This window comes from Mixophyes fleayi, chromosome 2 (genome assembly GCF_038048845.1).
Source record: "Mixophyes fleayi isolate aMixFle1 chromosome 2, aMixFle1.hap1, whole genome shotgun sequence".
Lineage (NCBI taxonomy): Eukaryota > Metazoa > Chordata > Amphibia > Anura > Limnodynastidae > Mixophyes > Mixophyes fleayi.
Window position 1 is genome coordinate 239,966,220 of NC_134403.1, and position 14,054 is coordinate 239,980,273.

At 39.8% G+C, this 14,054-nt stretch overlaps 1 protein-coding gene across 1 annotated transcript in view; it reads left to right on the top strand.

The window, feature by feature from the left end:
- LOC142139903 (tetraspanin-18-like) overlaps positions 1 to 11,927 on the top strand; it is a 33,751-nt gene extending 21,824 nt beyond the window's left edge. Inside the window, exons 5-7 of the mRNA XM_075197765.1 lie at positions 1,335 to 1,514; positions 9,506 to 9,589; positions 11,192 to 11,927. Coding sequence (XP_075053866.1) covers positions 1,335 to 1,514; positions 9,506 to 9,589; positions 11,192 to 11,239 — 312 coding nt within the window. The 3' untranslated portion in view covers positions 11,240 to 11,927. The remainder of the gene's footprint in view (positions 1 to 1,334; positions 1,515 to 9,505; positions 9,590 to 11,191) is intronic.
- The last annotated feature ends 2,127 nt before the right edge of the window (positions 11,928 to 14,054 follow it).

Here is a 14,054-nt window from a genome sequence, read left to right on the forward strand (position 1 = left end):
GATTCATCCACCTCTTTCAAAGAATCCAATTCTGAGAATGCCTGTCATCTAAGTCCATACTTGTCTAGGAACTTGCTCTCTTCACTCACTGCATATCACATAAATTCTCTTTGGTCACAAATGAATTTGTTAAGCTATAAATTCCTTCAGATTCTGAGGATTATTTTCTATAGACTTGGAATTACCTTCTGTCCACAGACCCAGTGCTGCTAGCTTTACTCTCTTTCTTCCCCTCCACAGACTGTACAAGAGTGCTGAGAGAGAATAGTATTACAAATGGCTAACTAGCTAAACATCTAGAAGCAAAGCATCCCTAACTTAGGCGTTTATCTTGGACGTGTGTTCTTTGGCATTTTGTGGGTGGAATCAGGCTCCATCCTGCTGCCAAATGTTTGGTTACTCTGCAGTGGACAGTGGTGCTTCTTCAGGGAGGAGGGGCTGTTAGCTAGCAGTTCTGAGGTATTGTACTCCATTTTGGCATCCTTTAACCACAGGCGCAGTGAATACACATGCACATAGAACTTTATTCGGCACATACATTTTATTTTCAATTAGAATTCAAAGCTTTTCACCTCAATTGCTACCAAATGTAGAAACTAGCAGGCCCTGGGTAGCCAGCTTTGATCTTTGGCTGGCACCACCAGCTGTGCATCACCGAGATCACAGTAGCGTGTAAGCCACTACACATACAGAAAACTACTACTTGTCTTCTCTATTCTCAGCTACTGACAGGAACTTCACACTTGGGAAAAGGAGAAGCTGCACTATATACTGCCTGTGGGCCTTTCTAATTTCCCTTCTCTGCCCAAAAGAAAGGAACTAGTTCATTGTAATGGCTGTCATGGAGGAATAAAGATGTAACACAGTTTGTTAAATGAATTACTTGTGTACTTACCATTTGCTAAATGTTAAATAACCTTTAGATATCTCAGACACCTGAATTAGTATTTCCACATATTACAATATATGCTAGGCTTCAGCACTTGCATAAAAGTCATCCATGATCTTGTTAATTAATTCATAATGCGAATTAGCCAAATAGTGAGTATTGCTATGTAAAGATTATTGTAGAATTATAAACAATCATCCCAATTGTCCACCATATTTTATAGCATCCATTTTTAAAGCATATTACAGTATTCAGCATACATGCCAACCATATTATACTGCTCCATGAGCTAGGACTATTTATTTCATGGGCAATTTTAAATGCAAAATAGAACTGTGCTGGTTTGGCATGCTGGGCAACATCTTAAACATATTTACCTTTTTTGATTATTTCTTAACTGCCGTGTTACTAAATAGTTTCTGCTCTTTCTTTTTATCTGGCTTAGCTGTCCTGTTGTGGAATATCTGGATTGAATGATTTTGATAACAGATCTCATTTCCATGACCTATATCCATTGGCTCCATGGCCGGAAGCATGCTGCAAGCGTGACAACCCTGTTTTGTCTGGAGTAATCAAGGACAAACAGAAGTGCATGGAGAATATACCAGACCACACCAATAATCAGGTAACATATTTGCTAGGTTATAACTGAATTTCTGCATTTCACATCATCTACTGCACATATATAAATAGATACATATACTGTGTGTGTGTGTGTGTGTGTGTGTGTGTGTATATATATATATATATATATATATATATATATATATATATAATGGTGAACAATTTTATAACGATAGATCGGACTCAGAAGGTGGGCATTTACTGGTGGGATCCTGGGCTTGAGTGTACCCCCATCCTTAAAGCACATTTTTGGTTCCTTGATGTTTACAAACAGCATTCAAAACGGCCATTCACAGCTGGTGTATTGTCAAAGCTTATCTATCTGTTGTCACCATGCAATGTCGCTAGATATTTCCTTCTAGAAGCCAGTCATGGCAAACTGTGTTGTAGTTGTGGCCTGAAGTCATTCTGGGTAGGGGAAATTTCCCTTGCCCGACATAATCCCCAGAGTTCATCCAGTTTTAGGGAGTAATAGTTGTTCATGGCTCATGTTTCTTGCAACTCATCTGATAGACTTCCTCTGGGTGCTGTGTAGCCCATGCTGTGCTGTACCTAAAAGCCTCTTGGACCGCAACCATCCTTTGCATCCTTCCCTGTGTCACACTCAGGATACAATCAGTCTAGATTTGCGCAGACCTAGCAAGGCGCGGAGTCTAACAGCCCCCTGGTTTTCAGCAAGAACCACCGCAAGGTGGAATGGACTTGGCTGCAAGGGAACTGCATGTCGTGGCCCTTGGTTTGAAATGGACCGCTCAAGAGAGGCTGTCAGTAACAACCCAGACTACCGAGCAGCAGTTGGATATTGGGAGATCTGTGATGAAGTCCATTGACAAGTGACTCCAGGGACGTTCCGGAACAGGTAAGATACCCGTATGGGTGTTGTCTAGGAATTTTATTTTGAGCGCAAATGTTGCCTTCTTGTTTTAGAACCGGGTCTGAAGGTTATGCAAATATTAAATCGTGAATAGAATAAAGATCACCTGGCCTGACGAGAGTTCAAACACGTGGCAGACTGTAAATAAAATAAAAAAATTTGGTCAGTATAGATGATTATAGGAAAAGAAGCCCCCTCTAGAAGGTGTCTCCAATCCTCTAATGCTAATTTGATGGCAAGTAGCTCGCGGTCTCCTATCCCATCATTTTTCTCAGCAGAAGTAAATTTTCGAGAGAAGAATCTGCATGGTTGCATCTTCCCCATGGACGACCTTTGAGAGACAATGGCTCCCACTCTGATAGAGAAGGCATCAACCTCCAGCTGAAAGGAATGAGAGGTATCTGGTTGCTGCAACACTGGAGCTATGGTAAAGGCCTCTTTAAGAAGGGAAAAGGCTCTAATTGCTTCAGGTGGCCAGGTTTTAGATTTGACAGAGCGTTTGGTTAGAGCAGTGATAGGTGCCACAAGAGAGGAGAAGCCTTGAATGAATTGCCTGTAGAAGTTAGCAAATCCTAAAAATCGTTGAATAGCCTTAAATTCAACAGGCTGAGGCCAATCCAGAACAGCTTGTAATTTTACTGGGTCTATTTGAAGACCAGAACCAGAGATAATAAACTCTAGGAAGGGAAGTTTCTCTTTCTCAAAAATACATTTCGGAAGTTAACAACAAAATTTATATTGCCTGAGACGAGTTAGAACTGAAGACACAAGGGGGTAAATGTATGAACATGCGGGTTCTTCAACACCCGCGAGTTCAGCCCGTTTGGCGATTAAATTTCAAGTGCCACTGCATTGTAAAGGGAAACTTCCCTTTACAATGCAGCACCGCTTGAAATTTAATTGCCGAACACGCTGAACACGCGGGTGTTGAAGAACCCGCATGTTCATACATTTACCCCATGTTCTCTATAACACTTTAGGTCTGTAGAGTAATTGAGTATGTCGTCAATGTAAATAATGACAAAACGGTATAGCATGTCCTGGAAAATCTAATTCATGAAGTGTTGAAAAACAGCTGTCCTGTTACATAACCTGAAGGGCATCACTAAATATTCAAAATGACCATCGAATGCTGTTTTCCACTCATCTCCCCTTTTTATCCATATCAAATTGTAGGTACCTTGTAAATCTAGTTTGGAAAAGATTGATGCTAATTTAAACTTGTCAAAAAGCTCAGAGATGAAAGGCAAAGGGTATCTATGTTTAATAGTGAACACATTAAGATTCCTATAGTCAATGCATGGACGCAGACCTCAGTCCTTTTTTTTTTTTTTTACAAAGAAAAATCCAGCTCCTACTGGAGAGGGAGACTTCCTAATAAACCCTCGCTTGAGATTGCCTTCAATATATATGGACATGGCCAAAGATTCAGGCTGAGAGATAGAATAAACTCGTCCTCAAGTGGGGTTCTTATCTGGGAGTAAATTGATGGCACAATCCCAATGGAGGTAATTTGGAGGCCTCCTCTTCATTGAATACATCAGAAAAATAAATTTAAGGGGCAGGAATCTCAGTAGGAACAGGAATCTCTGTAGGAATTTTTTTGACTGGAGCTAAAACCTGTCATAAACATTTAGAGAGAGACAGGATGACCCCCAAGATAGAATTTGCATGTTTTGCCAATCCAGAACGGGAGAGTAAATTCTTAACCATGGCAGTCCTAGAACTAGAGGGTTGATACTCTTAGGGATGACTAACAATGAAATAGTCTGCAAGTGTAGGGCTCGAATTTGCAGGGACATAGGAGCGGTGCGGAATTTTACTGATCCACTCTCAATTCTACTGCCAACAATAGCAGTGAGCAGCTGGGCAGCAGCAGCTGCTGAAATGAAATTTCCAGCTGCGCCGGAGTCAATGAGAGCCAGTAGAGAAAGTTGGTGATTGGAGTCGCAAAAAAGATACTTCAATAGAGAAGTTGGAGTTACTGGAACGGATTCCTGAGATGCCTACCCTAGCCTCGCCAGAGCCATTTAGGCCTTCTCGTTTCCCAGCCGAATAAGGCATTTGCTCAGAAGATGACCTGATTCTCCACAATATAGGCAAAGATTACCCTTAAAGCATTTCTCCCTCTCCTCTGCAGTCAGACGTGATCGCTCTAGTTGCATTGGGTCTCCCTCTGGATAAATAGGAAACTGTGATCTAGGAGCAACCTGAGTAGGAGCGCGGTGAGATGGCTCTCTCTCTTGATTTCTTTCCTGAAAATGAATATCTATCTGATTCCATAGAGAAATTAAGGCATCAAGAGAAGAAGGGAGATCCCTACCAGTCAACTCATCCTTAATTCTTTCAGACAGTCCCTGCCAAAAGGTGGCGATGAGCGCCTCCTCATTCCACCGAAGCTCAGAAGCAAGGGTACGGAAACGAATAGCATACTGTCCCAATGGTAGTGGACCTTGGCACAATGGCAGAAGACCAGAGGCTGCACTGGAGACTCTGCCAGGTTCATCAAAAGCTCTTTTGAAGGCCTCTAAAAATGTATTGTATGTTGGAAGGAGAGGGTGATTACGCTCTCAGAGAGATATGATATAGGCAATTTTAGTTCTGTCACTGGGAAAATTTCCAGACTGTAGTTCAAATTGAATAGAGCATTGGTTAATAAAACCCCTGCATGACTTGGGATCCCCATCAAATTTGGAGGGATTAGGAGTCCGCACCTGGGAGGGCCCAGCAGGAGTACTAACATTGGGAGCTACAGCTTCTTCAACTGAGGGGTTTGGAGGAAGATTGACATGGGAAGCCTGGGTATTCTGCAATGTGTCCATTCGAGTAGAGAGACCCCTTAGAAATTGAAGAAGTTGTGCCTGGTTCTTCTCTTGCTCTTCTACCCGACCTACCAATTGCCCCAAAAGATCTCGTGTTGAGGGATTGCCAGATTCATCCATATTAAAAAGTTTTTGGGGGTCAGATCAAACTGTCACACTCAGTCTAGATTTGCGCAGACCTAGCAAGCGCGGAGTCTAACAGCCCCCTGGTTTTCCCCAAGAACCACCGCAAGGTGGGATGGACTTGGCTGCAAGGGAACTGCAGGTTGTGGCCCTTGGTTTGGTCCCTAGACGTGAGCGAAATGGAAGAAACTGACAATATAATAGGAGTAGTAATTTGGTACCTTGAGGATGTTGTGGTCTCCAATAAACGACAGGAGATGACAGTCTGAGCAGAGCAGGTAGAGAGTCTGGATACAAGCTGGTTCGGTACACAAGTCACATGGAAGCAGTACACAGGATATGACAGGAGAGTAGTCTGGTATACAAGCCGGTTCTGTACACAGGTCAGATGGCAGCGGTACACAGGATTTGACAGGAGAGTGGTCTGGTATACAAGGTGGTTCGGTACACAGGTGAGAATTCAAAGATGCAAGTAACCCGGGAGCCAGGACAGGAACACAGGATAATAGCAACAGAGCTCTGGAGACACAAGGACAGAGTCAGGAGGACTAACCTGTTGATCTGACACAAATATGATGTCAGATCCTCCTTTTTATTTTGAACTATCCACCTCAGGGTCACATGAGAGATCCAACTGGGAGTTACGTGACCTCCCCGCTGCGAACCCGGAAGTGCGCTGTCGGCACTGGAGCGAGGACAGGTAAGCGTTCTTACACCCGGTTCTTATGACATTGGGCTGAGTGATCCCACTGCTTGCCACCAAATGTGAGGATATCACCCTTAGCTGGGATGGAAGTTACCCTCTGTGTGATTCACCTCACTCGGGTCGAACAGAATAGATCCAAAATAAGGCTTTAATGCGACAGCACAATACCACAAAGCCCTCACAATATATAGGGTACATGGTAGCATGTATCCTCCAGCAGCCTCTTGCAGTAGGTACTCCAAAATAATAACCTCAGTATCTTTCAGAGTCTTATCCTCCCGCAATATTACCACTACTGATTAGCTAGACAGTTACAGTGTTGCCCAACCTGGGTTACTGGCTCACACAGACCCTGTATTGGTAGGGTTTCCTCAAGCGGCACTAAAATGCCTCCCCAGAGTCCTTTTCGCTGATGTCTTGTACACCAGGATCCTCAAAGCTAGCATAGCTCTATTGGCATTCTGCTCTCCTTATATTCTTGGCTGTATAGACAGAGAGTAGGGTCAAATGTCTCAATCATCCCCCTTACAGCAAGGGTCTATCAGTGAACACTTTAGCTGCTAGACATACAGTACCTTCTCTGTTATTATACAATGGAATGGCTTGACTCAATTCGCTGTTTGGCTGGATACACTAAACACGGGGTTACAATATTACATCAGGGAATAACATTTCAGGCTTACATGAAACAATAAGACTTTTGACACATTGCATCAGCAGCGTTACACAATCTGAGTCTGTGATACATTTTCATACAATAACATTTATATTGATACATATTAATACATTTCCCAATACTATCTTAGCCAGTATATTAATGTGGAGGCACATTGCATATCATCTAGAAGTTGTATTGTAATCTAATTGCCTCTCAGATTACCTGTTGACCTAGCTAATGAACTTGGGCTGCCAGCTAGCTATGTTAAGTCATTCAGCCATTATTTTGATTACAAACCAGATTTAAGCTACACATCATAACAATGGACATTTAAGACAAATGGCAATTACCTTAGCTAACACAAGCAAAATGACTTCTGCTTCCTGTTACTTTCACACAATATGGCAATATTCTTTATATTTCTAATACATACAATATTGCAGGTAATAGTAATGGCAAAATGTACCCAATAATATGAAATAATAATACACATAATACACCGATGCTGTGGTGTATATACTTTGACTGGGCCAAGGATTAAAAAGTACATTAAACTGTGAGAAACGGCTGATGAATGAAAAGTTCTCAGTCCAGTAGCACCCCTTTTTCTGACACTCCCACATTGGACAATCATCCCGTCCTTCACGTAAGAAGCTCCGAGCCTCAGATTCCCCTCTTCCTCATCCTGTCTGATAGCCCTGAAGAGAAATCCTCCAGCAGGGAACTAGCTCAGTTCAGCAGGTTGCTTAGCTAAAGTCTGATCCTCAGGTGTAACTGAGCCTCCACCATTGGCACTGTGCATCTGTGCCTCAAGAAGAAGAGGCTAAGACAGGCAGACAATTACGTCAGCATCTGTGCAGCCTCAGCCTCAAGTAAGTGTTTGAGGGGAGAGTGATATCTTCCTGTGACACCCTGATCAGTATGCTTACTGAGATCTAAGCCACTGATACAAATAGACATCTCAATGACCAAGAGCCTACTCAGAGTATATATGATTATACCAACATCTTAGTCACTGAACCCTTACATGGTGTATATCTAAAGGGTATTCTGTGGTGGTCAGTTGTATGCGCTCTGTATGGTATATCAGTCCCTGGGATGCATTTTGTATTATATAGTGGTCACTGGGATTATCTCTGTATTGTATATTGGTCTCTGGTATGCTAACTGTATTGTATTTAGGTCCCTAAAATGCATGCCTTATATAGAGGTCCCTAAAATTCCTGCCATGGTTGTGACTCTGCCTACCATTGTGTATTGCATTGGCCTTGCATACCACCGATGTGGCTAGGGATAATGATTTGCTAATTTTGTAGTGGCCCCTCTGACATTTGAGTTGGTCCCACCTACAAGTGAGAATTTATGCAGTTTTTTGAGAATATTTTCCAAGGCCCCTTCCCAAACTGCCTCTGCTTTACCAGAGATATTTACTGGGGATCTCTGCGAATAAGACACACCTCATTATCCAACCTTTCTCAATCCTACCAGACACTCCCTAGAACTGGTTGCTTACAGGACTTGACAACTATCCTACATGAGCAACCAACTGACACAAAATACAATACACATTATCATTAAAGAACAATGCCTGACAACTGCAACAAATACAGGTCATTAGCCCTTGTGAGTACTGGTGATGTGGACAGCCTACCTAAAAACAGGCCGAATGCTTGTGAGACCCGAGGTCTGGGACTTATGCAGATTGGTGCCTGGGCCTAGCTGGGACCTATTGCCTGTGGTTGGCAGTTGCCTAATACCTGAGACTGCAGCCTGGACTGAGGCCTGAACTGAGGCTTTGATTTTTGGCCAGACTTGGAGCCTGGGGCTGTGGTTGTTGGTAGAGGACTTTGACTGTGGCCTGGGTTCTCTTTGACAGAGAAGCAGGGGCCTATGATCTACTGAGGTTTGGTGGCTTATATGGCGGTGTTGTCTGGGTGGACAGACAGACACAGACCTGTTACCTGGTCGCACTGTCCCAGGCCTGTGCTGAGATCTGTCCTTGCTGCCTCCCTGCATTATCTGTCACCGGTTTTTCCTTTTGCTCCTCCCTCTTACATGACCACAGTGTGCCATTACTGTTGAACAGTGTTAGCTGACTGCTCTGTAGAAGGTAATGTTGAAGGCGGGGAAACATGAGCTTGTGTCATCTTAAAAATAATCACAATAACCAGTGACACCCTAAAGTTATGGACATAATAATTAATTTTTGGCTGTTACATAAATGTTTTCTTGTAAGATATCAATGAGTTGCAAACTTTAAAATAGATTAATCAATGAAAGGGTTACAGGGAGAATATATAATATTATCATGAAACTGTTCTCATATGTTAGCATGAAAGTTGACTTAGCACAGGTTTTGTAAGTAGGTTACAGCAATTTTTTGTTCAGATAAAATAAGCTTGTAGAAGTGGAGTTTGGGTTGAACTAATATTGCAGCCTATTGTCGGATATTCGACTTGGTAAATCCTCTATTGTAGTTTAGCAAGGAGTGATTGCCATTTGTGGTGCATGTGTAGTTCATGGCAATATATCTACTCAGAGGTATAGGGGAGATCATTTTTTACGGTGCATGGTAGGTTGCGCTTGAAATTATCCTTTTTATAAATGTAGTGCACTTTATTTTATTTTCATAATGACAATAATTACAATTTGTACCCAGCTGGAAGTTCTCTTCCTCCAAAATATTAATTTATTAATTTTACAAATGATCCACTGTAAAATAATAATTTGACTTTAGATTATTAACATTTCACTTTATAGAAATTGCATTCTTTTGTACACTATCCCGCTTTTAATCCTTTTGCATCAGGGCTGTTTTGTTACCATTGCGAGAAATTTGAAGAAATACATTTCCATATCAGGAGCTGTAGGTTTTGGAGTTCTCGGAATTGAGGTAAGTTATTATGTATATATTATTACATAAATGAACAAATCAGTGCTTAATGATATATTCAAAGTTCAACGATACAATAGAGAAAATATAATCTTTCACTCTGCCACACACCAAACAATTTATATACTTGTATTGCTAGTAGTCCAACTGAACTGTGTATATTTTCTTAGGTGCAAATATTGCTTAAGCTTATGGTTTCTTAAGAGTAGAGAGGGGACTTTCAGCGTGCATGGACCAGCATCACTAGGCCCAGAAACGGAACTTATGAGGTGTGGGCCACGGTGCAGGGAAGCGGGGAGGAGGGAACCGGGGCCCACAGCTCACTAGTTCCCCGTATAGCATGCCTTATTATCTTCCGGTGCACCGCTCCTGCTGCATCAATTTTAGTTCCGACACTGACTAGGCCCCTTCACTACTCTAGCAGTATCTCCTCTACTGTGCCACCTATACTTTTCTTTGAGTGATAACAACAATAGTGGCAAATTTCAACCTTCTAATTTCAATACTGTAATAAACATAAAGTGATTGGGGCACAGGCCTATATTTGTTGCCTTCTTGCAGAGTTTCACTTTGTATCAGTAAAAGTCCATTGCTGAAACCTGAGAAATGATCATGATTATGCTAAACTTTAAGGCTTTTTAAACTTTTACTGATTAGGGATATAATTGGCACCTACTAAAAAGGGCTAACATAAGTTACAAAAAATAAAAATAAATAAATGTCAAGGTAACCTTGCTGGTTTAGAACAATTCACAGCCTGTTGCTGTGATGTGGGCAATATCGCTATTTTCTCTCATTCCATTAGTTTTGATAATTGTGACCCAATGTGATTTTTTTTTTTTTATAATAGTCTTTAAAAGGAATATAACTACAGTAAATATTCCAATTTTGAAGATGAAAAGAGTTCAGTCGGTAGTAAAAATGTAATTATTATTATTATGAGCATTCATTAAAATAATGAGAGACTGTGCGGTCTATTTATCAAAGGGGTACAGGGAGACTTACCAAGCTCCTGGCCAATGAAGACTATCACCATCAGTTGTCATTGCCTATTTATTAAGGGCCGCCTCTGCCCGCCAAATTCTGATGCCATATTTGAATGTGATAAGGTGTCCTCAGGAAAAATGCTTTATTATTAAAATAAAGCATTTAAAAAAAATATATAATAAAAAATAATACAGGGTTTTTTGTTTGTTTTGTATACATGTGTATTTTTTTTCCTTTTTTCAATTTATCAATTTTTTTTAATGAATCTGAACGTGGAAGCCCAAGTCTGAATTTGTTGGGGTAAAATGCTGCAAGGAGCCATGATATATAGACCCCTATGAAGTTTGTGCTCTAGGTTGTCCAAATTAGATTTTGCAGCAAAAAGCATTCCTTGCAGTAAATATAGTTTTCTATCTGGTTATTACTATGTAGGTAATTTGTGCTAAAAAGTGTAAGAATAAGTATAAAATTGTCACAGTGTAAATACATATACAGTCAGTATATAATGATACAGCGTTTATATCTTTTGGAAAAATTATTTATAATAAGAGTGTTTCATTAAGCTTGTAAAATATTTTCATTTATGATACTTACACTAACATGCTTAACCCACAGATGTTCGCCATGTTCTTTGCTCTTTGTCTTTATTACAACTTTGACTAGAAGACCAGGCTGTGTGAAGAAGGATATCTGCGAGAGATCATATTCAAACAATGTGGACATTTCCCTTTTCAATTACTATAGTTAAGGTGGTTAGAGGCATATATACCACTTTCCTTCATTTTGTGCATACCATTCACAATGTAATCAATAACTTACCACATCTGCAGCAATTAATAAAACTGATTAACTATTTAATTTCAGTTAGCTAAGAAGCACAATAGATAATCAGAAGATTAATAGATTATCTATATTTTTCAGGGACACACAGTATTTACATGATCTTACGCATTGCTAAACAATGTATGCTTTATGGTCTTACAAAATGAAACATCAAACACATCACACACTAATATGCTATAAAATAACGCTTAATAAGTTGTTTTAAGGCATGGAATTAAATCCACAAGGTGGGATGAGAGGGAGTGGGCATGAACAATTAAATGGATGACAATACATCAGCACAACCCAACGGATGACAGTACATCACCATCACAGGGGGATGTTGCTTTCTTGTCATCCTTTCTCTGAAATTACCATTTATGCTTAATTTGTAAAGCCTACTACTGAGACAGACTTGACTTTAAACTCTCCAGGGGGTAAATGTATCAAGCTGAGAGTTTTCCGGTAGGTTTGAAAAGTGGGTATAAAGACACATGTGATAGAGGAAAGCATGCTTAACAAGGGCACTCTGTAATAGTCATTTTATTTAAAATATAACTTTTATTAGTTTAATTTTTAAATATAATGTTCCCATCATAAACCTAAAAATCGTTGGCAGCGAAATAATAAAAGGAAGAAAAAGTAATGAAAATAAAGATTAAAATAAAGATGTTAATAAAATGGCAAAAAATGCCAAGCCTCGCTATGTTGTTTTATTTCTTATATATTTTGAAGATATATTTCATTAATTAATCGTTCTCACGCTGTGTAAATCCAAAGTTAACCAGATATATCAATAGGTGAATTCGAATTGCTAAATGACAAGGTTTGTATTCATAGTTTTTACCATTAATGAAGCTTATTTCTCCATTCTTATCATAAATGGTAACATTGATCACATATCGTTGGTAAGACCTCATCTTGAATATGCAGTATAGTTCTGGGCATCACTCTATAAAAAAGATAATTTGGAACTAGAAAGGGTTCAGAGAAGGGCGACAAAATTGATAAAGGGTATGGAGTCATTAAGTTATGAGGAAAGGTTAGCCAGTTTAGGCATGTTTACTTTAGAAAAGAGGCGTCTAATGGGAGATATGATTACTATGTACAAATACATTAGGGGTCAATACAGAGAACTTTCATGGGAACTTTTTACCCCTAGGACTATACAAAGGACACGTGGTCACCCTCTAAGGTTAGAGGAGAGGAAATTTCACAACCAGAAAAGGAAGGGGTTCTTTACAGTAAGGGCAGTTAAGATATGGAATTCATTGCCAGGGGAGGTTGTGATGACAGATTCAATAGATATGTTTAAGAAAGGGTTAGACAAATTTTTAGCGGAAAGGTGTATCCAGGGATACGACCATTAATTATAATGTAGGATAGTAGTGAAAATAGGGTAAAAATAGGACTGCATTATTGAGTCTGGGGGGATTTTCACAATTGAAACAGATTAGCGGTTGCTTACTCTGGATCGATTTCAAATATAAGTGCAGGATCGCAGGAGATCCAAAATAGGTTGAACTTGATGGACTGGTGTCTTTTTTCAACCTCATCAACTATGTTACTATGTTACCTATATGTCTATTACAAGAGATTAGTCAAAAAGACTTCTATCAAGTAAATTAGTATAGTAACTGGTTCTCCAAAGATAGTGTTGATTTAGTATAATTTAATCAGTATGAACTGTTACTAAGTAACTATTTACACTTCAATCTCAGAGACATTATAACCTAGGAGAAGCTAGATTTCTCTTTTATCACTTGTCCGGTGCAAGAAATTACTGGGTGAATGCCATGATTAATAAGCACTCTGACATCGGGTGATCTGAATTCCTTTTATAGCTATCCCTTGGCTAGTAAGATTTTCAGTTCAGTACATCTCTATGAGACAGGATTAGTATTCCTCTGGTAATTGGATTATAACATATCAGAACAAATCATAGAGACAGTGTGAGGTCTTATTGTAACATAGTGAGGCGAATGTCGAAGTGCGTTTCGCTACTCGCTTTAACTAGGCAAAACTTTTGCCTAGTTAAAGCGAGTAGCGAAACACGCTACAGTCTGGATATGTAAATAAAAATACTTAGTGCGGTGGTATATAACCTCTCATTGAAAAGTGGGTATGTTGCCTATAGCAACCAATCAGATTCTAGCTATCATTTTGTAGAATGTAGTCAATAAATGGTAGCTATGATGAACTCCCCCACCGAAATTAAATTCAGGGGGTGGAGATTGCCATTTTGGGATTGTTAGCATGATAGCTAATGTGGTTTTTCTGTCTTGCACATTCCCCACACTCTGGCAGATGGTTGGATTAGGGACATTTCCTTGATCAGAAAGTGGATGTACACTTATATATGTGTGCGGTAAACAAACAGATGCATATGTTTAAAACTAAATAAATTGTGCGTTCACATATTTTTAAAATATCTTTGACTGAATATTCATGTATGTACAGCTGTTTTTCACAGGCATGTTGGCCATATTGGAGCATGAAGGCATCAAAAATTGTGTACTAACAGGCTTCTATCCTCTTCTACTTATAGTTAAAATTTTCAGAAACAAATCGTCCATGTGCCTAATATATAACATGTCAAATGTACAAGAACTTATTTTATTGTGCAAAAGTCAATATTTATCTGTTGGGTACTAAA